Below are 27,494 nucleotides of genomic sequence, written 5' to 3' on the forward strand. Positions count from 1 at the left end.
AAGCAGGAGCGGAAACTTTATTTTCACCTTCTGACAGGTTGAGAGCAGCAGAAAAACAAAAAGCAAGGTGAAGACCATACTTCGTCATCAGTAACCTTTTTAGTTTTGCTGCTGGGAGTCCGGGGAACTTCTCTGCCCTACCACTCAGGCCTCTGTGGGAACTGGCAGGGCTGATCTCAGAGAAGGGCTGTGTAGTGGGCCATGGACAGAGCAGATGAAGATGGAGGAGGAAGTGTAAAGGTGGCTGCTGAGGGCTGGCAACAAGGGCAGGGACTTTAGATGATGCTGCTGTACTGCCCTTAGTTCACCAGCCCAGAGGAGGGGATGCTCCTACATGAGCACATGAGCAGCAGTACAAGCGTGTGAGTGTGACAGAGAATGTGTGTGTCAGTGTCAGAAAGAGTGTGTGAGAGAATGTGAGAACGTGTGTGTCATTTTCTGAGACAGCAAGAGAGCACCTGTGTATGTGACCCCCACCCCAAGCTTAGGCTCCCCAGCGATGCTGACGCCACTGTGCAACAATATAGTTTCAGCTACTTTTCACCCAATCTGGACATTTTCTACAGTGAATCTAATGACTTTCTTCACGTGGGCGTTGGCGACAATACATAGGTGATGAAACAGGGTGGGCCATTCAGGCCCTCGCCCATCCCTGCCCTCAGGCAGAAAAAAGACCCAGCAGTTTTCTAGCATCGAGTGTTTTATTGGTAGTTCTGGGAATGAATTATACAAAGCATGTATATAAGAAAGAATGGCATTAACTGTAGACATAAAGTAAGACATTGACAGTGGGGGCGGAGCTAGATTGGCCTCCCTTAACCAGAAAGGCATTCCGCTGCCCCGGGGGTGTCTGGTTCAGGCAGCTATTCTAGGTTACAGACAGACGCATGGACGGACAAGGAGTACACCTCAGGCATTCTTTTCACTGTATTGTTAAATAAATAAATAAAATAACTTTTTTATACCGACATTCGTGGGTACATCAAATCGGTTTACAATGACCTAAGAGAAATACAGAGAACAGGGAAGGGGGGGGGGGGGAGCTTAACAAGGCGTAGGTATAATGTGCAATAGATGAAATAGTTGCAGGAGATAACATTATATAAAGTAGTATAGATTAAAATTAAATAATTTAACATAATAATGATAACTGGGAGACCTATGCTGGGAAGGCCTGCTTGAAGAGCCAGGTCTTTAGCTTTTTCCTAAATTTGTGCGGAGTTCAGTGGGTAGGGCACTCCGTAGAAGAACGTGTCTGAAAATCAAGTCATAGCTGCAGTATAACAACCTGAGCCCGGCTCTCTCATTCCCAGGCTGGCACGGGGCGGATTCTCAGAGCTCCGGCATTTTTACCTCCTGCGTTGCGACCCGTATAGAAATAGGGCCGGAGCTTCTCAGTGAAGGTGTGGGTGAAGGTGAAGAGATGAGATTTCTCATCTGCATCGTAAAATGAGACTTTTCCTGCCTCGTAGTCCAGGAAGATCCCCACTACCCGGGGTCTCACTCTCAGGCGGAGTCGGGACCAGGAGGAGGTGCAGGCCTTGTATTCTCCATCCCTCAGTTTCACTGCCCAGTATCCATCCTCAGGTGTTAGTTTGATCCGTCCCTTCCTGCTCACAGAATCTTTACAAACCCCCAAATCCCAGTCAGTCTTGTCTCCCACCTCCATCTCCCAGTAATGTCTCCCCGAGGTGAAGCCCTCACGCCCCAGAACAGAGGCAGAATAATCAAATCTCTGGGGAGTGTCAGGCAGGTTCTGTCTTGTGTCTCCGTGTCTGACGCTTTTCCCATCCTCAGACAGGATGAGCTCAGGATGAGCAGTCTCAGGATCCAGAGTCACATCCACTGCAGGGAAGAGACACATTAATAAACATGAGCACATACTTCTCATTGGCTCCTCACACACCCACCTCGAACCCTCATTCAATGCTTCCTCACTCACGTTCATTAAGAGAAGCTCTGCTATTGGCTATCACTCACTGACAGGCTTGCAGAAACAACACTCTTATTGGCAAATAGATCTGTCCTCCATCCTATTGGTCTCATAGCTCTGCTGAGTGAATGCATGAAAGAAAGAGTCTGATTGGCTCATTCATGCATAGGCTGCATAAAACAAATCTCCTCATTGGCTCCCCATAGACTTCTATCTATCTCCATCCCTTAGCCATACTGCCCAGTATCCATTCCCAGGTGCTAGTGAGGTCTTCCCCTTCCTGCTCACAGAATCTTTACAAACACCCAAATTCCAGCGGGCTTGTCCCCCACCTCCAACTCCCAGTAATGTCTCCCCGAGGTGAGGCCCTCACGCCCCAGCGCAGAGATACAATAATAAAGAGCAAACTTCTGTTTAAGATAGAAATGAGGAAGAGAGAACCATAATGCTGTAAAAACCAGTAAGAAGTTCCTTCATTTTCACAGCAAGAATTAAAGTTACACAAGAACTGGACCTTTAAATTACAGACAGACCCTCACCTAATACAGAATAGAAATGCGCCAACGAAAACTGAATTGGAAACTGAAGGAGTTCAATTTCGTGAACCTCTGAAGACTGAACAACTGAAAAGTCTCTCCTCTAACAATGCCAGCAGTGAAACGCACAGCCATTTTTAATGTACTAATATTTGCAACGCAAACGGCACATAATGCGTAGTGACGCAGTTACGCACTAACATTTAGTGTAACGTGACTCCATTTTGGAATCATAATTTGTATTGTATTAATACGAACGCCGCTGTAAAATGTCTAACACGTCAATTAAATGACGAAATAATAGTCTGATCATAAGCTACACCTACTAGAGGACCACGCTAGCTAATGCTTGCTCAGCAGTTTGTAAATTGTTTGTTCAGCAAAACCAGAACGCATGTGTGAGAGATAAGAGTTGTAAAGTGCATAAAAGTTTGCTCCTAAGGGGGCGTGGCATGCAGTTGTACTGAGCCTTTGTCTTAGCTGCATCTTGCTGGCAATAAAAGTCTATCTTTACGGATCAGTTGTCTGGACCTCCTTACTGACTTTTAGAGACGGTTACAAAACCACAAGCCTGATTGTGTTATGCAGTGCAACAATGGAAAAACAGAAACATCATGCAATAAAACTGGAGATATAAATCATTCATATTAAATCCATGCTAATAAAAAGATTAAATGTCAAAACAGCTGACCAACATCCAATTAAAAAACCTTGCATAAATTTGTTCTAATATTTTCCAAACACCAATAAAATATTTCAGAACATCTGATGAATAAAACATCCAAGAATTAAATAATATTCTAATGTTAAAAAAAAAATTTAAAATAGAAACATCAAATTACACCCAATAATTAAAACTAATATGGATTAAAAAATCTCCTGCTTTCCATATCTGGGATCTTTTGATTTCCGGTCACCCTGAGATTATCACGCATTAGGGGATATAGGGCCGCAAAAACTACCTTCTCTCTCTCCCTCATTCACACACATACTGACACATTCATTCTTTCAGAGACTCCCACTCTCATACATGCCAGTGCTTTCACACACTCCCACTCTCCTCCTCACACACACACAGTGTGTGTGTGTGTGTGTGTGTGTGTGTGTGTGTGTGTGTGCGCGCGCGCGCGCACCTGCCTGTAAGAGCCTGTTTGTGACACATAGGCTCTCACAGGCACGCGCTCACACAAAGAGGCTCTCACACACACACACAATATACACATACAGTCTGTAGACACTCACAGACACACACATACAGGCTCTCCTACAGACATATACATACACACATAGGCTTTCACACAGACAAACACATACATGCACACAAGATAACACATAGACACACAAGCATAGACACAGGCTCTCATAGACATATATAGATACCATCAAGCTCTCACACAGACATACACACACAGGCACACAATATCTTACACAGACACACGCATGCACACAGATGCGCACACAGACACAAGCTCTCTTACAGACATACATAGCATCCTCTTTGCTTCGGGCTGTGTCCTGCCAGGTTCCTCATCACTCATGGCCCTGCTGGCCTCCTCTTCACATCAGGCTGTGTCGGTATGGGCATTTCACTTCAGGCTGTGTCGGGATGGGCACATCTTCGCTTGACCATGGCAGGATGGGGTCCGCCACGGCCTAGCCATGCTTTCTGCACTGGGAGGGATGAGCACAGAACTTTTCCCACACACGTGTGCAGCATAGAGGGAACATTAGTGGTGGTGGTCAGCAGCACTGATCTGGGGGGAGAGCCAGGGAAGACACGATAGCTTGCCAAGTTACTGGTGCACAGCCCACCTCATTTTAAAGTTGGTGATGCCCATGCACTGCTGTGCACTATGGTTGCTACGCCCATGGCTGTACTGCGAGAAGGCAAGGAGGAGATCTGTACAGAGGCAGAAAGTCACGTTGGATAGAGGAGATTGTGTCAGACTCTTACCTGCAGAGCTACAGATCCTTCTCCATTCTGAAACCAAACACAGAAACACAGTCAGATCTCAGACTTAATGACAGGAAAGAAAATCTTTAAGCAACAGTGATATACTCGGGAATAAAATCTTACCAAGTTCCGCAGAAAGAGATTCTACCAAAAAAAAAGAATTGAATAAAAGTTAGAGCTCCTATTATGTAAGATATCCATCCCTTAACTGAGCAGAAACCACATCATGTCTAGACTCATGGTGTAGGATTAGAACTCGGTGATTCACTCTCTGAACTTTAAGGCAGGGAAGGGCTGGATTTAAGCACAGGAAGCACTGACGTACCTAGGGCGCCAAAAACTGGGAGTCCCTCCTGCTGCTCTCTCTGATTTCTCTGGGAAAAAGCCCTCATCCCCTGCCTATCAGCACCATCATCTTAAATCCAGCTCTGAGACTGGGATGAGGTTTTCATTCATTTTATTATTTTACATCTAAAGAACGTTGGTCACTATTCTGCGAGATACAAAAGGTGTGGAAAGAATTGAAGCCAGGAAGAGATCTCCAGGCGCTTCAGTCTCACCTGAGCCAGGAGCACCGCGTCTTAGAGCCTGGGACTTAATTACCCAATGTTTGATTCTTTGAGGAGCTCAGGATTTCCTATACAGGCTGTGAGACCTACTTGTCTTACTTCTTGGACATGTTGGGACCAGTATTCAAAGATATCCAGTTATCTAAGTTATCCGCATGTTAGAAAGGATATTCAGCTGCACAGCTTTGCTGCTGAATACAATCGTATAAGTTCTAGTTATCCAGATAAGTTATTGAACAAGTCTTACTTATTCAGTTACCTTAATTTGATAAAGCTGAATATAGGCACTTATCTGGTTAAGATAACTGAATAACTAGTGCCTTTCCAGTTATCTACTTACCCAGATAAATGACTTATCCAGTTAAGTGGCAGCCACTGAACATAGCTGGATATTCAGCAGCCATCACATAGCTGGATAAGTCCTACTTATCCGGCTAAGTAGCATTTCAATATTGGTCCCGTCCACTTTAGCACATTTGGTTTGTTTACTGAAAAATGACTTGATTTTTTTTTATTCTACTAGCTTTGAAAAATGTGCTTGACCAGAAAGGAAAAGTCCCGATCACGTTTATCAAAGGCTTCCAGAAAGAGTCCAGAAGTCTAAAATAGACAATCTTTTGGGGCCTAGGAAGCTGCAGTAAATCTGGACGCGTACCATAGGTAAACCCTGAATACAAACTTGTATTTACTATAATATGTACTAAAGACAAACTCTGCAAATTAGGACTGTGTTTATCTTCCCTTGTTACTAGGGGCTGGATTTGTGGTAATTCTTGCTGTCATCACAGAAATGGGAAAATTGTCAAATGTTCCCTCCCCACCCTCCACTAATCAGCCCAGAGTCTCAGGCCTGCGGTGCTGGGGGTGGGAAATGTGCTTCAAACTTGCTCAATGCATTATGGAAGGACAGAGGAAGCAATCGCTAGTCCTCCACCCTGAGTACCCCGCAGAGGTGGAGAGGCCCTAAAATTCACCTTCTCCTCTTGTGCCATATTTTCTAAAGCAATAACTTGGAAGGAGTCTCTCGTGTCAGCTACTGCAGCTTTGGTGCAGAGGGGGATGATTGCTAAAAAGCTCATTATCCTCATTTGCAAGGATACGCAGGCAGGACAACATTTACTGTGGCTGAATTTACAGGCACTAGAGCATTCTGTGCCCAGTGCAACTTCCGACATAATCTTCCTGAGAGTATAACAGCAGATCAAGACCTTTTGGCCCAGCCACCCTTCCTGCTGCAGAACAGCACTGCTCTCTCAACCTCTACACATCCTCGTATCTCCAAAACCACTTATCTGACAGGGAGGCTGATCCATATATCCCCCACTCTTTATATCATGGAGTATTTCCTCCTGGTACCTTTCAGACTGCCCCCTTGGAGCACCATATTGTGACTTCATTTCCACTGAAAAAGTCCTCTTCTGCATGAGGAGATATCTGATTGTCTCTAACATTTTCCCTCCCCTTTCGCAGTACCACACCAGGGCCCCCCACATCCAAAAGGGAAAGACACATTTGTAAAGATATGCGGGCAAGGCTTAGGAACTTGCATCGTTTCATCCACAGTAAATCATAAAATCACTCACCAATATCTGCAGAAAGCTTTGCTGCAAGAAAACCAAACAACGAGGAATCAGTGCCCGCAAATAAAGTCCTTGACAGTCAGCTTTATTTACCAGTTGGGTTTGCCTTGTAGTCAGATTGAGGGCCAATATCAAAGCTGTCAAACACTGCACTCCCTCCCTGCGGAACAATTCATGTGCTTTTAGCCGCAGTAAAAGGCAGCGTTCCCAGGTACGTGTTTTGATCAGGGGAGGAAAATGCACACATAAAAGCCAATGAACTCGCCACCGGAAGGATGTTTCACAGTGCGGGACGGGTCGCTCCCTCAATGATTTCTGCACCAAAAAAAAGGTTAGCGAGAAATCACTCGGTTTTTTGGCAGAGACTTCGACAGCTCTCCGAGGTAAGGCAGTGTTTCTCAGATCATTAGTGATTTTGCATGCATTTTGCAAGGGGAAAGGGGGTTCGCAAATGAAAAAACAGCACATGCAAGATTGCCAAACAGCAAACACCAGAAAGTGCACTATTTAGTGCTTTTTGGGGGGAGGCAGAGCAACGCCATCCCATTCACACAACAGGACATTGGCCTCGTAGATTGCTTTTTTCTATCTACAGGTGCCCTTTTCAAACACATTTCTACCCGCTCAAAAAAAAAAAAAAAAAAAGCAGCTACAAATGCAGATGGGCAGCAGATTGCAAAGTGAAAGGCAGTGCACACTTCTGGGCTGAAACTTGGTGCAGAGTCCATGGGAGGAAGATCACCTTTTGACTTTGTTCAGACGTGCACAGAATGCTATAGAACCCAACTCTTCCTGCCTAAGGCTTTTTTTTTGGGTTCAGGCTGTCTCCCTCTGTTCCCATAGTAACATAGTAATGACGGCAGAAAAAGACCAAAATTGTCCATCTAGTCTGCCCAGCAAACCTCCAAAGGCAGTCACTGCCGCTCCGTGCAGGTTACCCCATGTTTCTGTTAAGGGTAGTAACTGCCGCTCCGTGCAGGTTACCCCCATGTTTCTGTTAAGGGTAGTAACTGCCGCTCCGTGCAGGTTACCCCCATGTTTCTGTTAAGGGTAGTAACTGCCGCTCCGTGCAGGTTACCCCATGTTTCTGTTAAGGGTAGTAACTGCCGCTCCGTGCAGGTTACCCCATGTTTCTGTTAAGGGTAGTAACTGCCGCTCCGTGCAGGTTACCCCCATGTTTCTGTTAAGGGTAGTAACTGCCGCTCCGTGCAGGTTACCCCCATGTTTCTGTTAAGGGTAGTAACTGCCGCTCCGTGCAGGTTACCCCCATGTTTCTGTTAAGGGTAGTAACTGCCGCTCCGTGCAGGTTACCCCCATGTTTCTGTTAAGGGTAGTAACTGCCGCTCCGTGCAGGTTACCCCCATGTTTCTGTTAAGGGTAGTAACTGCCGCTCCGTGCAGGTTACCCCCATGTTTCTGTTAATGGTAGAAACTGCCGCTCCGTGCAGGTTACCCCCATGTTTCTGTTAAGGGTAGTAACTGCCGCTCTGTGCCGGTTAAGCTTTTTTTTTTATTTATTCCCATCCTCTAGCCTTTAGGGATCCACAGGGGCAGATCTTTAAACGTGTGCGCGGGCGTAGATTTGTTCGCGCAACCCGGCGCGAACAAATCTATGCCCAATTTTATAACATGCGCGCGCTACCTCGCGCATGTTATAAAATCCAGGGTCGGCGCGCGAAAGGGGGTGCACAATTGTGCAACTTGCATGCGCCGAGCCGCACAACCTACCTCCTTTCCCTCCGCCCCCAGCCCTATCTAAAACCCCCTCCTGACCTGTATCCGTGAAGTTACGCCTGCCTCTGGCCGGCGTGCCATCCCCCGGCATGGCGGCTGTGCTGGAGACCTCGGTCCCGCCCCCGGCACACCCCTGGGCCGGCGCCCCGCCCACGGCACCGCCCCGTTTTGCAAGCCCCAGGAAATATGATCCCGGGGCTTGCGTGCGCTGTCGAGCCTATGCAAAATAGGCTCGAGTGCGCAGGGGCAGATTTTCTCAGGTTATGCGCGTAGCCTTTGAAAATCTGCCCCACAGTGTTTATCCCAGCCCCCTTTGAAATCCTTCACAGTTTTAGTCTTCACCACTTCCTCCGGAAGGGCATTCCAGGCATCCACCACCCTCTCAGTGAAGAAATATTTCCTGACATTGGTTCTGAGTCTTCCTCCCTGGAGTTTCAAGTCGTGACCCCCAGTTCCACTAAATTGTTTCCAGTGGAAAAGGTTTGTTGACGACCATGAGTTGCATAACTGCATGCGTGCTTTTTCCTGCACACAGGGTGATTTTCAGAAACCAAGCTGCGCTCCCCCCCCCGTTGCAACCCAGCATAGTCAGGAAATGCCTGATACTCTCATTGCTCTGTATATCTGGAAGAGCTGAACCATTTCCCCTGCAGAGAAGGGGGAGGAGAGAATAATTCCCTGACCCACTTTATCTAAGTAGAACAATTCTAAAGCATCTCCAAACCTAAAATTAAACAAAGCTGACGAATCATCTGACAAAATAGACTCTGTCCTAGCAAGCTCATGCCTCAATAACTTGATTAGTCTATAAGGTCCCACCCGTCTCGTGTCATTTTTCCAGGCTTCAGTTATAGGCGCTCAGAGCTGTCAGTCTCTGCAGGGACCCTCCCATTCCAGCTGCTCCAGCTGTTCCCCTCCTGTAAGTCACCCACGGCACTGCCGTGGCTCAGTGGCTACTTTACCTCTCTCTTTGCTGTCCTTCCTCAAGTGGTGAACAACCAGAGCAACCAGCAAACCACAGGGGGTTAGCACAGACAGCAGAAGGATGGAGAGTGAGACCACCCAACGGGAGACCCGGTGGAAGAACGCATCTGCAAATGAAATGAAACAGCAAATTATCCAAGGCCATCACAAGTGATATTGGAGCATTTTTAATATGAGACGCCTAAAGGATTTCCATAGCAGGCTGTTGGATTCAGGGACAAGAAGGCTGGATAGGGATGGAGAGGAGTGGAGAGGCGAGGGGACACAAGCCTAGAACCTGAAAGACATCGAGCTGCCTAGCAGAGAGCAGACACAGGTTTTGTACTTCAACAAGATCTGAATCCCAGAGGATGCAATGAGTGGAGAAGTCAATGTGGGGGGTTTTATCATGGAGGATCAATTCCAGACCTTGAAGGCTACAAACAGATCCGATTTTTCAAAATATCCACAATGAATGTTGCTGAGATGCATTTTCCACGTAGCAGACTCAGGTAGGAAGGAAGCAAATTCAGAGTCATTCATTCGCGTTTCCTTGTTAAAGGAATTTATATCAACCTTTTGGAGGTGGGGGATTTTTAATCCAACCTTCCAAGAAAGGCTCAAAGTGGCTTCCAGCGGTTTTTTGAATTCAGGTGCAATCATTTCCTGCCCCAGAGAGCTTACAGTCTAAGTGGGTACCTGAGGCAATGGCACAAAATGACTTGCACGAGGTGACAAGAAGCATCTCTGGAGGAAGTGGGATTCGGACCCTGGTTTCCCTGCTTCTCAACCACTGTGAAAAAGACGCCCCAGCAGTGCTGCAAGAAGTGGCTGCCGAGACACTGCTGAGAACTGCAACTTTGCAAATATTAGAAGTGTTTGAGCCCCTGACGAAGGACACCAAACACAGACTGTGACGGGCAGAACAAATCACAAGCTACGTCAGCGGTTGCGGAAAGAGAACGCCACATTTTTTTATAAAGAGAAATGTCTTTCAAAGTCTGAAATTAATATCAACAAAGACTTTTTAAAGTAATTTCATTTGAAAAAAAAATACGCAAGCGAAGACATAAAATTTCCTAGAAATTGTGCAAGAAAGTGTGTGTGTGAGAGTGTGCGCGTGAGTGTATGTGTGTGTACGCGTGCACACTGATTTCCCAGCTGTGTAATGGCCAAGTCACAAAGGCTTTTTTTCACATTGCTCTCTCTTTATGATGTTCTCCTTCTGTCTCAAATATGAAGGGTTTATTTGGACACTTTTTTACTTTGCTGGTTTGATTTTGGTTAACATTTTGTGGGTTATTTTTGTGACAGCTACGACATAAGAATATAAAAGGTGCCCTGAAGGGACAGCTCAGCAACCTGTCTCAGCAGGACTCCCTCTGGGTCACTTGTAAGTGCCCAGCACATAAGAACATAAGATTTATTATACTGGGTCAGACCAAAGGTCCATCAAGCCCAATATCCTGTTTCCAACTGTGGCCAATCCAGGTCACAAGAACCTGGCACAATCCCAAGGGGGTAGAGAGATTCCAAGCTGCTCATCCCAGGGATTAGGAGTGGATTTCTGCAACTCCACCTTATAAATGGTTAATGGACTTTTCCTCCAGGAACTTGTCCAAACCTTTTTTTTAAACGCAGCTACACTAATAGCCTTCACCACATCCTCTGGCAACAAATTTGAGCTTAATTATGTGTTGAGTAAAAAATAATTTCTCTTATTACCCGGTAACTTCATTGTGTGTCCCCCAGTCTTTGTACTTTTCAAAAGAGTAAACTGATTAATGTTTACTCGTTCCATTCCACTCATTTTATAGACCTCTATCCTATCTCCCCTCAGCCGTCTCTTCTCCAGGCTGAAGAGTCGTAACCTCTTTAGCCTGCCTTAGAGGAATTGTTCCATCAGTTTTATCTCTTTATCTTCTCTAATTCTGTGATATCTTTTCTGATTTGTGGTGACCAGAACTGAACACAATACTTAAGATGAGGCCACACCATGGAGCGATACAGAGACATTATGATATGCTCTGTTTTTATTCTCCATTCCTTTCTTAATCATCCCTAGCTTTCTATTTGCTTTCTTGGCTGCTGCTGCACACTGAGCAGACGATTTCAATGGATTGTAAAGGATAACACCTAGATCTTTTTCCTGAGTGGTGAATCCTAATGTGGTACCTTGCATTATGTATGTTACGGTCCCAGGCCGTGCCCCGGGACCTGCACCTACCACGCGGCCGGTCCGGCCGCAAGAACGCTTCCCTTTCGGCCTCCCAGGCCGGAGACGCGGCCCTCCGCGTCGTTCTCCCTGCGAGGGAGATGCCGGCGCTGATCCATGGCTGGCCCCGCCCCCTAGGCGCGTGCGCGCTGAGGCTTCAGATTTAAAGGGCCAGCACGGGAAACCCAGGAACAGCCTCCTGATGACGTCAGACGCTGCCGGGCCATTTAAACCCGGCAGCTGCAGCTATACCTCGCCTTGCAACGAGGTTCTCAGTTCGCTGAGTTTCTATTTGCTGCTTTAGATCCTGGATCGTCTCTTGAGTCTTCTGGCTTCCAACCTGGCTTCGTCTCCTGACTCCTCTTCAGCTTCCACCCCTGGTTTTGGTTTGGATCTCTGACTTCTGGCTTCCGACCCGGCTTCGTTTCTGGACTCCGACTTTGGCCTTTTCCTCCACCTCAGGTATCCGGTACTTGATGGCCCAGAGGATTCTCCTAAGTCCCAGCGGCTCAGGCTCTCACGGGCTCCTCCCGGGGGAGCTGCGGGCTTCCGAGGGTGAAGACTCTTCCGGCCTCCTGGGTCCAGCCGTCCTCACCATCCGCCTCTTTGGTCGCTGCCCGGATCCTTGGTCGCATAGGGTCCCGCCTAAGTCCAAGAGGTCTGAGTCCCTACGGGCTCCTCCTGGGGGGACCTCGGGCTTCCAGTGGTGAAGCCTCCTCCAGACTCTCTTCAGTGCCGCCTCCCGGCTGTGACGCTCCTGTGGATCCCCACAGTATAACATCCACCGCCTTAGCTAGCCCAAGGGTCCACGACCGTAACAGTTTGCAAGGTCATGGACTCAGCGGATCTTGCAGGCTTGAAAGCCATCCCGGGTATTGCCCAGAGGCTGCAACAGCAGCAAACCTGCCTCTACTCCCTGATGGCGACAGTGCAGGGATTAGCCGACCGTGTTGGCGGAACCACTGCTTCCAGTTCCTCGGTAACGGGAGCTGGGACCAGTTCCGGATCTACAGTACCGATACAGATGCCAGTTCCCTCGCGGGTTTTGGGAGACGCGAAGCTTTGCCGAGGGTTCCTGAACCAGTGCTATATTCGATTTAACCTCCTCCCGCTTCAGTTTCCGACAGACCGGGTCAAGACAAGCTTTATTATCTCCCTGCTGGACAGGAGACTCCTGGCGTGGGCTTCCAACCTCTGGGAGCGCCCGGACTCCCGCCTGGACAACCTGGTACAGTTAGTCACCGCCTTTCGGCGGGTCTTTGACGAGTCCTCCCGCAGACCTACTGCCGCATCAGAACTGCTCCAGCTGCGTCAGGGTAACCGGCCTTTGGCGGAACACGCCGTGGACTTCCAGACTCTTGCCGCCGAATTGAATTGGGGAAGTGACAGCTTGCACGGTATCTTTTTGGAAAGTCTCTCCCCAAGACTTCAGGATGAATTGGCGGCCAGAGCTCTCCCGGACGACTTGAACGATCTCATTGATCTAGTGGGCCATGTGGACCGCCGCATCCAACGCCGGTTCCAGGAGAGGAGGTCGGCTCCTAGGCCTGGGACCTCTGGAACCACTCCTTCCTGAAGCGGGAGTTCTCCGTCTGCCTCTCCAGGGGCTCAAGATCCCGAACCCATGCAGGTAGGCCAGGGGCCTAGCTCTCAAGAGGAGAGGTGAAGACGTCGGTCCCTGGGCCTGTGCCTGTATTGCGCTGGCAAGGGCCACTTCCTTGCCCACTGTATCGAGCGTCCGGGAAACGCTCGGACCTAGGGACAGTCGGGGAGCTAACCCTAGGTCACACTACCTCTGCCTCCCCATGCACCGTCCCGGTGACCTTACTCCTTCCCTGATCGACTCTGGAGCCGGGGGAAACTTCATCCTCAAGGATTTGATTCAGCAACTCCAGATTGCCGTTCAACCTCAAAAACTCCCACTCCAGGTGTCCTCCATTCAGGGAAAACTCCTTCCTGGAACCATTGATACCCGTACCAGGCCCCTCACGTTACACACCGGTATTTTGCACATGGAGGAGATTTCATTTCTCGTCCTAGAGAGATCCATGCACCCAGTCATCCTGGTGCTACCTTGGCTGCGGAAGCACGCTCCTGTAATCGCGTGGGATAGCCTCCAGGTGGCGTCCTGGGGCCATCGTGCTTCGACTCCTGTTTAGCTGCCGTTCCCCGACCACCGGTACCTCTCCTGACGACTTCCTTGGCCCTGCCTTCGCATTACCAAGACAACCTCGGTGTCTTTTCCAAAGAGAAGGCCGAGATCCTCCCGGAGCATCGCCCTTTCGATTGTGCGATCAATTTGCTCCCGGGTACCACACTGCCACGGTGACGGGTATACCCGTTGTCCCTTCCGGAGACGCAAGCCATGTCCGCCTATATCCGGGAGAACCTGGACCGAGGATTCATTCGACCCTCCAAGTCCCCGGCTGGAGCCGGATTCTTCTTCATAGCGAAGAAGGATGGGCCCTCCAACCCTGCATAGATTACCTGGGCCTGAACAGCATCACCCGGCGGGATTGGTATCCGTTACCCTTGATTCCTGAACTCTTTGACCATCTGCAGGGAGCCAAGGTATTTACCAAGCTGGACCTTCATGGGGCGTACAACCTAGTACGCATCCGTCCTGGGGACGAATGGAAGACTGCCTTCAATACCCGGGATGGACACTACGAATACTTGGTAATGCCGTTTGGGCTATGCAACACTCCCGCAGTTTTCCAACACCTCATGAACGAGGAGCTTCGAGAAATGCTCAACTCCTCCGTCATTGTCTACCTAGACGATGTTCTGATCTATTCTAAGGATCTAAAGGATCATCATCAACACGTCAAGCAAGTACTACAGATTCTGAGGGAGAATCGCTTGTTCGCTAAGTTGGAGAAATGCCTCTTTAAACAAGAGTCACTCCCTTTCCTGGGTTACATTGTTTCAGCTACTGGGTTCAAGATGGACCCAGAAAAGGTATCCGCCATCTGAGACTGGCCTCAACCCACAGGAGTAAAAGCGCTTCAACGACTCTTAGGTTTCGCCAACTTCTATAGGCAATTCATCCCGCACTACTCCAGCAAGGTGGCTCCTCTCACGGCACTTACAAGAAAAGGGGCGGACGCAAGGAATTGGTCGCCAGAAGCACGCCAGGCCTTTGCGGCCTTGAAGGAAGCATTTTTAGAAGATACCTGCCTCCACCACCCAGATCCCCAACTCCAGTTCGTGGTGGAGGTCGATGTCTCCGACATGGCGGTCGGGGCTCTCCTGAGCCAAGTATCTGGTAATGGTAAAGCACTACCGTGCTCCTATTTCTCCAGGAAATTTTCACCTGCAGAAGGAAATTATGGTATCGGAGACAAAGAACTCCTGGCCATAAAGATGGTTTTGGTAACACTGGACGTAGAAGCACTTTACACAAACATTCCTCAAGAAGAAGCTATCAATATTGCTTATAATTTTTTTTGAAAAAAGACCCAGACCCCACAGGATTCCGTCTACTTTCTTAGAAGCTCTCCCAAGTATCGCTTTGACCATCGCCTAGGATAACCTCTCTTTACAAAACGGTCACTTAAGATCTTAGCTTGATTTTTAAAATCATCCTGAGAGGAACAGAGGCGTCGGATTCTGAAAAATTGCCCAGTGGGTAAATTTTCTTTTAAACTCAGAGGGTGAGCACTGCTGAAGTGCAGAAAGGTGTTACTACTTACTGGTTTACGGTAAACTGAAGTTTTAAATCCCATCGGTGTCTTTATAATGGTAATGTCTAGGAAGGTGGTCACATTTGTCTGAAAGGAAGCTGTAAAACGAAGACTGGTATTACACAAATTTAACCAGATCAAAAAATCATTAAATTCCTGTTGGGTCCCTCGCCATAGAATCAAGATGTCATCTATATATCTTCGCCATACAAAAATATTTTGAAAAAAAGGTTGATTGTCAGTGATCCATTTCTGCTCGAAAGCACCCATATAGAGATTCGCTAAATCTGGTGCCATAGTGGCACCCATTGCGGTGCCACAGACCTGCTGAAAAAGATTCTTTTCATATGCAAAATAATTTTGTCAATGCAATATGTAATAAGATTTGATTTGATTGATTTGATTTGATTGATAAGATTTGATTATTTGTGTGGTGCCTTTTTCCCCTATGGCATCCACATTTAAACAACTTGTTCACCAAAATTGGCATCTGTTGCAGTTCTATGGCGAATTTGAATTAAGACCTAGATTTACATACACGAGAGGCTCCAATTTAAAAGATCAACTTGTACATTCTGACTCGACGATTTTTGTACCCAAACAGGGTGTTGGTTCACATACAGCTTGTGGAACATGTTCTGTATGTATGAATATGCTTGTGACCACCCATATTCAGTTTGATAACCCATCAATTACAGTTCAATTGAGACAACATACGACATGTAAATCTGTGGGTGTTATATATATTTTTCAATGCCCATGTAAGATGACATATGTGGGCAAGACTACACGACAACTTCGGACTAGAATCATTGAACATCGTTCAAGTCTGGCTACACAGCATTTGAATGCACCGATAGTGTCCCACTGCCTTGAAAAAGGACATACTTTTGAGGAATTGCGGGTTTGTGTATTGGAACAGATTGTGCCTCACTGGCGTGGAGGCGACATGAACAAAAAACTTTTGAGAGCTGAACAAAGATGGATACATTTTTTGGATACCCTTCATCCTAGAGGGTTGAATGTTGAATTAGAACTAAATGTATTTCTGTGAAAGAAAACTTGCTGCTTACGTCACACTTGGCAATGACGTGTGAGGTCTGGATTGGATGAAACTTGGTTATAAGTTCACGTCCGATACAAAGATGGTCTCTGTTCCTCTTGTTTAAAGATGTTATGAGACGGCGTTCGTCCAGCTACGAGGTTCGATTGTTTGCCGACTTCAGATAAGTAATAGAAAAATATACACATACATAAGATTTTATTTTATTAAATCTTTTTTCCTTGATATAGGAATTCATCTGACAGAGAAAGATTGAATATTATTGAAAAGATTATTGCTATTGCACTACAGCTCCTGATGAAGCAGCTGGTGCTGCAAAACTTCGGCCGTATGTTGAGCTTCTTTTAAATGCAAAAAACCTTTGAAAGAATTACTATTGAACCGATGATATAATAGAAAAAAAGAAAAAATGACTGCCGCAGATGATTAGAGGTCCGGGCAGCTCTCGTTTGAAATTACAGAGAACACGCCGTCAGGCTTGATGATGCGGTCATAGACTTAACAAATAATGGTCAAACAATTTTTTGGGGATTGGCATTCAATATAAGATTTTTCATATAACATTTCCTTTTTGGTTACTATTTTGTGCTTGTGGAAATTGTTCCAGTTCTTTTTTTGGCGCAGTAATTATCTGCCCCATTGCAGAAACAACCTAGTGAATGAGTCCCTCCCATGCTTTGTGAGACAACAGAAAATTATCTTTTAAAATCATTCAGGATTCACTTTCATCAGGACCCTTAGCACTTTTCTCAGATTTGTTTTTTTATACCTAAAGCTCTCATCCTGCCTTATGGGACAAGACTTCCTGCTGCATTAACTGAAATAGCTGCAGAGACAGCCCCAGAGCCTTAGTGAGAAAAGAACAAGGCTCCAATACCTGAAAATGGAATAACGCAGAGGAATGAACATAAGAAATTGCCATACTGGGTCAGACCAAGGGTCCATCAAGCCCAGCATCCTGTTTCAAGACGTTTCCAGACATCTTCATCTGGGAGGTGAGGGAAGATGTTAACGGCTTTTGTTGGAGCCGATTCTAGGAGGCCCTGCTGCTGGTTAATGATATAAAATACGTCCCAGTTACCTTCACACTTTCTATTACTGAGGCTGCTCCCTGTGAGCGTCACTGACCTGAGATAGAAATGGAGGATTCTCGCTCTTGGTTCAGGACGGTGTTTCTCATGTGACAGGAAACCTTCCTGTACTGATTCGTTCTCATAAGCAGGGAAGTTCTGATGCTGAACAGACCATTTTGCTGTTTTGTTTCTGTTTCAGATAACGATGTCAGACTCTGCCCATCTTCTTGTTTCCAGCTCACGTCTGGCTCCGGATACCATCCTGTAGACTCGCACACAACCCTTATTCCTCTGTCCTGATGGTCATTCACAGAGATGGACAGAGCAGTACCCACACCTGACAGAAAATAAAAACAATCAGAACGTTAGAGAGATTAATTCTTACACTGACAAGATGATCAGCTTTAATCTCCCTCACTAAACACTAGGCTGATTTTGTGTGGATAAGTTGGGCTCGCATGCACCAAGTGGATTTTAAAAGCTGCCGGGATACACGCGCATTGGCCGCAGCACGCACATCTCAACATTTTCCTTAAAGGGACTGGGCAGGACATGGGCATTTCAGGGCGTGAACCAGAGATGTGCATAAATATTTACACGCCCTGGTGCGCACCAAGGTCTCCTGCTGTGTAAATTTACTTCTGCTATGGAGGAGGTGAAAGTTGGAAAATAAAGAAAACTCGGCAGATCTGCAGGATTTAAAGGGTCAGGGCTAACTGGGAGGAGTAAAGGCAATTAGGAGGGGTTGGTGAACCGAGCTGCTAACTGGGCGAACTGGAGACTAACTGCTTTTACTGGAAATGGCGTCAGCGTGTGTCCCTTTTAAAATCCCCTCACACGGTAGAAGCGGCATTTGCGTGCACAGGCGTGCGCCCACTTAAAACTGGGTGAACACGTGCGTGTGGACAGCCTATTTTATAACATGCACGCAAGCTATAAAATCACCATGTCCCTGGGTGTGCGCCGCCTCACACGCAGTGTGCGCCAGTTTGAAAGTTGAACTTTAAAAGTGCAAAGAAAGAAAGGATGGGGAAGAGGAGAGACAGATAGGAGAGGAGATTAGGGGACTGACAGAAAAGGGGGGTGAGAGAGTGATATGGTGAGGAGAGACTGAGTGTGGATGGGCTGTAGTTGGGGGGGATGAGCTGGGGTTGGGGAGAAGAGTGACTGGTGGGATGTCGAGTGCTACCCTAGCTTTTGTTTGGCCAAATGAGTCTTTGCCATGTCTGCATTACCTGGACATTTAAATATGAGCTGGTCAGTCACACTCACAACCCACTGTATTTATTTTTCAGCTTTGTTAAACCACTTAAATCAAATACATTGTACTAAGTGGTGTACAGTGTCAGATATAGCATAAAACCCAAAATAATACAAACAGCACACAAACTGAACTTAACAAATATAAACATTATAAAATTTAAACAGTAAACAATAATACGCATAGCCCAATCCTACAGGCATATTTTAATGCAGGGCAGGTCTTCTGAAATAAATATGCCTTCAGCTGCTTAGCATCAATGATCTGCAGGTCATTTGGAAGAGAATGCCAGAAAACCGGGCTACTGATGGGAAAGACATGAGAGTGAGTTCTTACAAGTCAAATTTGTTTCAATGAAGGGATAACGAATGCTACATCACTAGCAGATCACAAAGCTCGAGTGGGCTGATTATAGAGATGCAAAGTCCCATCACGTTTAAAGGCTTTGTACAACAGCAGTAACATTTTGAATTTTCTTCATTGCCAATGTAAGCGAGCAAGAGCTGTGTTCCGATTTTTCATTTTCGCCGGGAACACTGTCATTTGTGTTAAGCTCAGCATCCCCATCATTTTTCAAAGGTTGGTTCCTATGAATAGATCTGTAATATCTGTGATTCCTGCAGTGACTCTACAATAGGGAAGTTTGGTGTCTCTTGCAAGAAAAGCTGTTTATGAATTTCAGTTATTATAATAAAACAGAGAAAGGGTTGAAAGCCAGAAAAGAAAGAACTCTTACCTGCCACTTTCAGCTCCAAGGTTGCTTCATCATAATTGGTACCAAATCGAAAGAAACACGTGTAGTGTCCTTCATCATGCAGCCCAACGTTGCGTATCCTCAAAGAAACACTTCCATTGGAGATGTCAGCTCTGATCAGCTCCGTCCTCCTTTGGTACTCTGGGAGCTGGTGCTGGTTCTGATCCATCCCATTTTCGTACAGGTGCACGAGTGAATCGAAGCCGGTTCGGAACCACCTCACCTGCATGTGCTCGGCGCTGAGGCCTGGGGAGAGGTGGCAGGGTAACACGGCATCGTCACCCAGAATGGCAACCACGGGGCGATCAGGGCCGATGACTTTAAACCTTTCTGCTAATTCTGCGTTATCAAACAAATGGAATGACATCAATTAGCAAGGAAGAATATGGGACCCATTGCTGAGAGATCTAAAGAGCTGCATAAAAGTCTGTGCTGACTGCAAAGGCCTTGAGGCAGGGGTAAGAAAATGACCAATAATTCTAAAACCTCTTCTACTTTACAAAACTGGGCAAGCTTCATTTGCACCTCAGATTGTATGAATCCAATCAGAAGTCCCACAGCTGGAAGACCCCTTTCCAGAGAGAGACTCCACCATGGTCCTAACACAGACAACTCAGTCAGTTAATGAAGCTGAGGTTTACTCTCTTCTCTCTCCTATTGTGACCATCGCTGCTCTAAACTCTACCAGCGGAAGCTTCTCGTTCCGTCTGTTTGGATTATTTTACACTCATTGTCTATAGAAATTGCTTTTCTATGAGTACCTGGATGATCGGGATAAATCCTGCCTTGGTTATCGTTAATGGTCAGTGGTCAGCCAGGTGTTGTAGTAGACTAGGGGGTGAATCCGACCTGTTTCCAGTCTCTCTCTGAGATGGTGCAGACCAGAGATGATTACATGGTGGTACTTCTTATTCTCTCAATATACAATAAGTCCAAACCACTATATCAGCTGGGATTCCAAAGACAGAGGAACAGTATTTACAGGTCCACAGGAGAACGTGACAATGAATGTAAGACATCTTCTGAGTTCAAATCTATGCAGGCAGCACACAAACATTACTGCCCTTGCAGCCCACTCTCTGTGCACAGCTCGACAAGTTTAGAATTCAGACTCAAAAGCCCTTCATGGGCATCGACAGCTGTGCGCTGAGTCTCTGCTTCCATGAGCTGACTGCTTAGCCTTAGAATTTGGAAATTCCAAAAACAGGGCCAGGAGGTTCCAGCTTCAGGGTTCTGATGTCCTCTCAGCACTGTTTGTAAGATAATTCCTCATGGCCACTAGATGATTGCAGGTTATTCTTGGAAGGAGACTATAGCAGGGGCAGGCAACTCTGGTCCTGGAGTGCCACAAACAGATCTGGTTTTCAGGATTTCCACAATGAATAGGCAGGAGTTATATTTGTATGCACTGCCTCCAATGTATGCAGATATACCTCATGCATATTCATTGTAGATGTCCTGAAATCCTGGCCTGCTTGTGGCATTCCAGGACGGACACTCAGACCATACACTGGGTCTGGGCACCAAGTTCACAGGGACAAGTGCAATACCAAGACTTCCATAAGCTCTGCTATTTGGCCTGTGACGTACAGACATCACAATTCTGACTCCTCAAATATTATTCTATTGTGATGGTTCTGCATCTGTAACAGGCATGAGAATAACGGGGGAAATTTTCAGTAAGACGGCAGTGGCAAGACACATCAGTACTTTCTCTGTGCAAATTCACTCAGCTTTAGCCTGTACCAAGTATGAGCACATCCTGCACCAGCAACATCTTTGATGGACATTCTGGGGGAAGCTTTGCTGATTTGAAAATTCAATATGGATGTGAGGAGGAGCACAGGCAGCCGGGAGAGCTCTGCTATTGGTCAGCGATTGTAGGAGGGAGAAGAGGCAACCGGGAGAGCTCTGCCATTGGTCAGCGATTGTAGGAGGGAGAAGAGGCAACCGGGAGAGCTCTGCTATTGGTCAGCGATTGTAGGAGGGAGAAGAGGCAACCGGGAGAGCTCAGCTATTGGTCAGAGGTTGTAGGGGGGAGAAGAGGCAACCGGGAGAGCTCTGCCTTTGGTCAGAGATTGTAGGGGGGAGAAGAGGGAACCGGGAGAGCTCTGCTATTGGTCAGAGATTGTAGGAGAGAGAAGAGGCAACCGGGAGAGCTCTGCTATTGGTCAGCGATTGTAGGAGGGAGAAGAGGCAACCGAGAGAGCTCAGCTATTGGTCAGAGGTTGTAGGGGGGAGAAGAGGCAACCGGGAGAGCTCTGCCTTTGGTCAGAGATTGTAGGAGGGAGAAGAGGGAACCGGGAGAGCTCTGCCTTTGGTCAGAGATTGTAGGGGGGAGAAGAGGCAACCGGGAGAGCTCTGCCTTTGGTCAGAGATTGTAGGGGGGAGAAGAGGGAACCGGGAGAGCTCTGCTATTGATCAGAGATTGTAGGATGGAGAAGAGGCAGCTGGGAGAGCTCTGCTCTTGGTCAGAGATTGTAGGGGGGAGAAGAGGGAAACGGGAGAGCTCTGCTATTGATCAGAGATTGTAGGATGGAGAAGAGGCAGCTGGGAGAGCTCTGCTCTTGGTCAGAGATTGTAGGGGGGAGAAGAGGGAAACGGGAGAGCTCTGCTATTGATCAGAGATTGTAGGATGGAGAAGAGGCAGCTGGGAGAGCTCTGCTCTTGGTCAGAGATTGTAGGGGGGAGAAGAGGCAGCCGAGAGATCTCTTCAGCTCTATATAAGTTGTAGAAAGGAGCACCAGCAGTCGGGATCTTTATTTCCTGTCATTTAGTAACGTACATACAATCAGTAATGGCCCGGCAAGCTGCACAGGGTAACAACTGCCGCACCGTGCAGCCGAGACTTACAACACAGCGCCCCATTGTTACTAGAACAGAGTTTGAGGAAATATTGTAGAAGGGACTTATGGGGGGATAAATTTTGTTAATACAATTAACTGCAAATACCAGGTTTATTTTCTTGTTTCCCCTAACTTCATGAGACAGCTGTGCATAAAATGTAAGAGAGAGACTGAGCCTGGATAAAATGGCCACAGTTATAAATCACAGGTCAGGTAGGCAAGGTCTGCTCCCGCTGCTTGCAGCCAGAAACTTGTCAATGGTGTTCTTTACCGCTTCACACACACTAAGCATGTATGGATCACAAGAAGCCTGGATATCCCCCCCCCCCCCCCCCCGATTCACTGATACGCACGCTCAGATTCACCCAACCCACTGTTCAGGTGCTCCCTCTAAGATCCCGGCTGCATCACCCACAATGTCTCAAGCACCCCCATACCTTGGCCTCCCTCCGTTAAGCTTCATATAAGAGGAGCTGCCTTTTATGACAGGTACTGTTTGAAAGTATCACTTTTTGGCTCTTTATCTGTGTGTAACTCTCATATCAAATTTAATCTAAAGCCATTTGCAGGTTTCTCCACTGATACTGGGTCACAGGCAGCAGGACATGACCTGTCCCCTACAAGGGGGTCTTTTCATAGAGAACGCCTAAAAACGACTCCGGAAATTAAAGGCAAATGTTGGCGTCAGCTCCTACCTGCACTTCCAGTCTGGATTTGATGAGACATCAAGAAAAGGATAAAGGCAGGCGTGAAGGGGAGGGTCCTTATCCAGCAGGATTCAGGAAAAGCCATCATCAGTACTTCTGAAAATATTAAATCATGTAAACTGGAACAGACTGAACTCAAGTTACAATGACATCAAAACATCTTACAGCTTGGGGACGGGAGAAAGTTCTAGCAGGACATGAAGGAGGTGCACTGGCAGAGTTGCATAGGGGGTCTCAGTATTAGAGCAGAAGGTGGTATTGAAGGACAGAACTGAGGAGCATTGATAGAGCTGTGTCTAGGGGGATGAAGTCATCAATCCTGGAATAGCAGGGGATGCAGCAGAGCAGGAGGGAGGAGCATTGCCAGAGCTGTGTGTGTCGGGCAGCAGAGTCTAATTATTACAGTAATAAGTGTCAAAGAGAAGGATTAAGGTGCTTTAACAGACCTGTATTTCTGTGTGAGGGTCTCAGTACTAGAATAGCAGGGGGTGCTGCAGGACATGGAGGAACATTGGCAGAGCTGTGTGTGGATCTTATTACCAGAATAGTGGTAGACCACTGGGAGGCCGTTCCAAGCATCCACCACCCTCTCTGTAAAGAAATATTTCACAAGATTATTCCTGAGACTGTCCCCTTTCACATTCATCCCATGATCCCTCGTTCTAGAGCCTCCTTTCCATTGAAAGAGGCTCACTTCCAGAGCATGGAAACTTTAGAGATACTGGAATGTCTCTCTCGTATCTCCCCTGTCTCACCTTCCCTCTAGGGTGTACATGTTTTGATATTTAAGTCTCTCCCCATATGCACTGATCATTTTAGTAGCCCCCTCTGCACAGACTCCATCCTGTTTCTAACCTTCAGAAGGTGCAGTCTCTCGCATTGTACACAGTGATCCAAGTGAGGTCTCCCCAGGGACTTATACAGGAGCAATGTCACCTCCCTTTACTGCTGCCCATTCCTTAGAAGAGTGGTTCCTATCCCTCTCCTGGAGGTGCCCTTCACGGGTTCAGTTCTGGAGATGATCTCCCCTCCTCACCCTAAGGACAGAGACATAGCTGCAAGTGTGCTAGGCCCCCTCACCTTTGGCTGCAGGCTCACGTCCCATCTGAGTCAGCCCCTTAAAGGTGCAGCAGTGAGAGGGCCTGGAGGCACTGCAATCACTGCCGGTCCTTAATCTACTGAAACCATGGCTTCTCCATCACTCTGAACTGAGCACTGCACCTTACCAGAAACCCTCCCAACCCTGCTATCAACCACTCCACCTTCTCAGCTATCCCTCCCCCACCCCAATTTCTTCCCCTAACTCCAACCTGCATCAGTCCTCTGCTGAAATCTTGGCTCAGCGTCTTATCCCTGCCAAACTCCGTGCTTTCACCTCTATATGTATATCTGTATAATGTTCCCCCTACTGTAAAGTGACATCCCCCATACCTATAGTAGTAACTCCAAACCTGCATCAGTCCTCTGCCAAAATCTGGGCTCAGCACCTTATCCCTGCCAAACTACATGCTTTCACCTACATAACATAAGAACATGCCATACTGGGTCAGACCAAGGGTCCATCAAGCCCAGCATCCTGTTTCCAACAGTGGCCAATCTAGGCCATAAGAACCTGGCAAGAACCCAAAAACTAAGTCTATTCCATGTTACCGTTGCTAGTAATAGCGGTGGTTATTTTCTAAGTCAACTTAGTTATTAGCAGGCAATGGACTTCTCCAAGTACTTATCCAAACCTTTTTTAAACACAGCTACACTAACTGCACTAACCACATCCTCTGGCAACAAATTCCAGAGCTTTCACCTCTATATGTATATCTGTATAATGTTACCCCCTACTGTAAAGTGACATCCTCCATACCTATAGTAGTAACTCCAAACCTGCATCAGTCCTCTGCTGAAATCTGGGCTCAGCCTCTTATCCCTGCCAAACTCCGTGCTTTCACCTCTATATGTATATCTGTATAATGTTACCCCCTACTGTAAAGTGACATCCCCCATACCTATAGTAGTAACTCCATACCTGCATCAGTCCTCTGCTGAAATCTGGGCTCAGCATCTTATCCCTACCAAACTCCATGCTTTCACCTCTCTCTATATATATATCTGTATAATGTTACCCCCTACTGTAAAGTGACATCCCCCATACCTATAGTAGTAACTCCATACCTGCATCAGTCCTCTACTGAAATCTGGACTCAGCATCTTATCCCTGCCAAACTCCGTGCTTTCACCTGTATATGTATATCTGTATAATGTTTCCCCCTACTGTAAAGTGACACCCCCCATACCTATAGTAGTAACTCCAAACCTGCATCAGTCCTCTGCTGAAATCTGAGCTCAGCGTCTTATGCCTGCCAAACTCCGTGCTTTCACCTCTATATGTATATCTGTATAATGTTACCCCCTACTGTAAAGTGACATCCCCCATACCTATAGTAGTAACTCCAAACCTACATCAGTCCTCTGCTGAAATCTTGGCTTAGCGTCTTATGCCTGCCAAACTCCGTGCTTTCACCTCTATATGTATATCTGTATAATGTTATCCCTACTGTAAAGTGACATCCCCCATACCTATATTAGTAACTCCAAACCTGCATCAGTCCTCTGCTGAAATCTTGGCTCAGCGTCTTATGCCTGCCAAACTCCTTGCTTTCACCTCTATATGTATATCTGTATAATGTTACCCCTACTGTAAAGTGACATCCCCCATACCTATAGTAGGAACTCCAAACCTGCATCTGTCCTCTGCTGAAATCTGGGCTCAGCGTCTTATCCCTGCCAAACCCCATGCTTTTGCCTCTATATGTATATCTGTATAATGTTACCCTCTACTGTAAAGTGACATCCCCCATACCTATAGCAGTAACTCCAAACCTGCATCAGTCCTCTGCCGAAATCTGGACTCAGCGTCTTATGCCTGCCAAACTCCATGCTTTCACCTCTATATGTATATCTGTGTAATGTTACCCCCTACTGTAAAGTGACACCCCCCATACCTATAGTAGTAACTCCAAACCTGCATCAGTCCTCTGCTGAAATCTGGGCTCAGCATCTTATCCCTGCCAAACTCCATGCTTTCACCTCTATATCTGTATAATGTTACCCCCTACTGTAAAGTGACATCCCCCATACCTATAGTAGTAACTCCAAACCTGCATCAGTCCTCTGCTGAAATCTGGGCTCAGCTTCTTATCCCTGCCAAACTCCATGCTTTCACCTCTATATGTATATCTGTATAATGTTACCCCCCTACTGTAAAGTGACATCTCCCATACCTATAGTAGTAACTCCAAACCTGCATCAGTCCTCTGCTGAAATCTGGGCTCAGTGTCTTATCCCTGCCAAAGTCCATGCTTTCACCTCTATATGTATATCTGTATAATGTTACCCCCTACTGTAAAGTGACATCCCCCATACCTATAGTAGTAAATAATCAGCGATTGATCCGGGAGTTCAATCCTTGCTTTTCTCCTTGTAAGCTACTTATACTGAAAGCTTGGACTGCAACGTTCGTCCTGTGTACCCCGCTTGCAACTCTTTTTGCTGGAAAAGTACGAGGATCCCCTGCACCATTAAGGAGGAAGCTTCACTGCCCCTGCTAAACATGAAAAAGGGAGGCCACTGACGTCTTTGTTTGCTTTTGGCAGGTAATTATTTATTTACGTGTATATTATTGATATAATTTGAAAAATGATTCTAGTTCCAAATTGTCTGTAAAGCCTGTTGAATGTATCATTTTTGTTGTTGTTTAATACTTTTGTTTAATACCTTTATTTAATATTCAATATTTTATTGTAAAGCCTGTTGCTGCATTACTGTTTAATGTAAACCGAGGTGATGTTCTGAACGTGCCGCGGTATATAAAAATCCCTAAATAAAAATAATCCCCTCTCCTCTCAGCCCCTTAAATGTTCAGGAATGAGTCAACCGAGGGAAGCCTAATTAAATAATTGCTATATAGCTGCCTGAGAGAGGAAGATTTGGATAAAGTGGTGCCTTAGCCAGAGGGAGAGTGAGAAACAGCAGAGACAGGGCAGGGAGACAGTGAAGAGACAGGAGATACAGAGAGTTGCCAGAAATTAAAAGGGTTTGGGAGCCGCTGCCGTGAAGACCCACATAGGATGAGATAAGGGAGGGGGTGGGGGAGCAGACTACAGTGCTCACCCACATTAACCTTGGGCCCCCAAAAAATTCATCTCAAGCTATACTTCTGCCTGCGGGCCCCCTCCCACCCTTCTCTCCCCCTCATTCCTTCTCTGCAACTCTAGTAAGAGATTCATCAGAGCCAAGAAAGCTCAGGACATGAATCAGAGAGGGTGGACGGGTTTTTCTCCTACCTTGCTTGTTTAGGCTTCACCTTGAAAGTCTCTCAGAAATTCCAAAAAGTGCAGATTCCCCAGTCCGAGCCCGCTCTTCATACTGAGCCACTTATGAAGTCAAACGCAGGAATGCATTTGCCCCTCTACATGTATAAATAGAAAACCTTTTAAAAAGAAGGACCTCTGTCACTATGTTTCCCAGCTCCTTTTACAGCTTAAGATTCGACCTTTGTCTGAGAGAAAGTGGAAGTGAAAGTTGAGGACAGGTGGGTGCGGCATTGCTACACAGGTACTTTGTGCTT

At 46.7% G+C, this 27,494-nt stretch overlaps 1 protein-coding gene across 3 annotated transcripts; it reads right to left on the minus strand.

Annotated features, from left to right (window-relative positions):
- On the minus strand, window positions 1-27,494 carry LOC115080192 (butyrophilin subfamily 1 member A1-like). Of its 3 annotated transcripts, XM_029584310.1 has the most exons (11): window positions 27,211-27,494; window positions 26,291-26,471; window positions 23,320-23,464; window positions 22,862-22,969; window positions 19,303-19,659; window positions 17,361-17,642; window positions 9,268-9,396; window positions 6,576-6,596; window positions 4,547-4,567; window positions 4,424-4,450; window positions 1-1,845 (listed from the first exon to the last, which is right to left on the minus strand). In XM_029584310.1, the coding sequence occupies exons 3-11, from the start codon at window positions 23,450-23,452 to the stop codon at window positions 1,304-1,306; spliced, it is 1,620 nt and encodes a 539-aa protein (XP_029440170.1). In that variant the 5' UTR covers window positions 23,453-23,464; window positions 26,291-26,471; window positions 27,211-27,494; the 3' UTR covers window positions 1-1,303. The 3 variants fall into 3 exon arrangements, with proteins under 3 accessions (XP_029440170.1, XP_029440169.1, XP_029440171.1); XM_029584309.1 differs by lacking the exon at window positions 26,291-26,471; XM_029584311.1 differs by lacking the exons at window positions 23,320-23,464; window positions 26,291-26,471.

The sequence above is a fragment of the Rhinatrema bivittatum genome, chromosome 19 (assembly GCF_901001135.1).
Source record: "Rhinatrema bivittatum chromosome 19, aRhiBiv1.1, whole genome shotgun sequence".
Classification (NCBI taxonomy): Eukaryota; Metazoa; Chordata; class Amphibia; order Gymnophiona; family Rhinatrematidae; genus Rhinatrema; species Rhinatrema bivittatum.

What these genes read in the sequence shown, in the direction of transcription:
- LOC115080192 (XM_029584309.1), bottom strand. Translation starts at nt 23,452, where the DNA reads ATGCTTGGAACGGCCTCCCAGTGGTCTACCACTATTCTGGTAATAAGA. An exon ending in AAAGCTTTCTGCAGATATTG is followed by an intron (nt 4,568 to 6,575) that starts GTGAGTGATTTT and finishes TTTTTTTGGTAG; the next exon opens with AATCTCTTTCTGCGGAACTT. An exon ending in ATCTCTTTCTGCGGAACTTG is followed by an intron (nt 4,451 to 4,546) that starts GTAAGATTTTAT and finishes GTTTGGTTTCAG; the next exon opens with AATGGAGAAGGATCTGTAGC.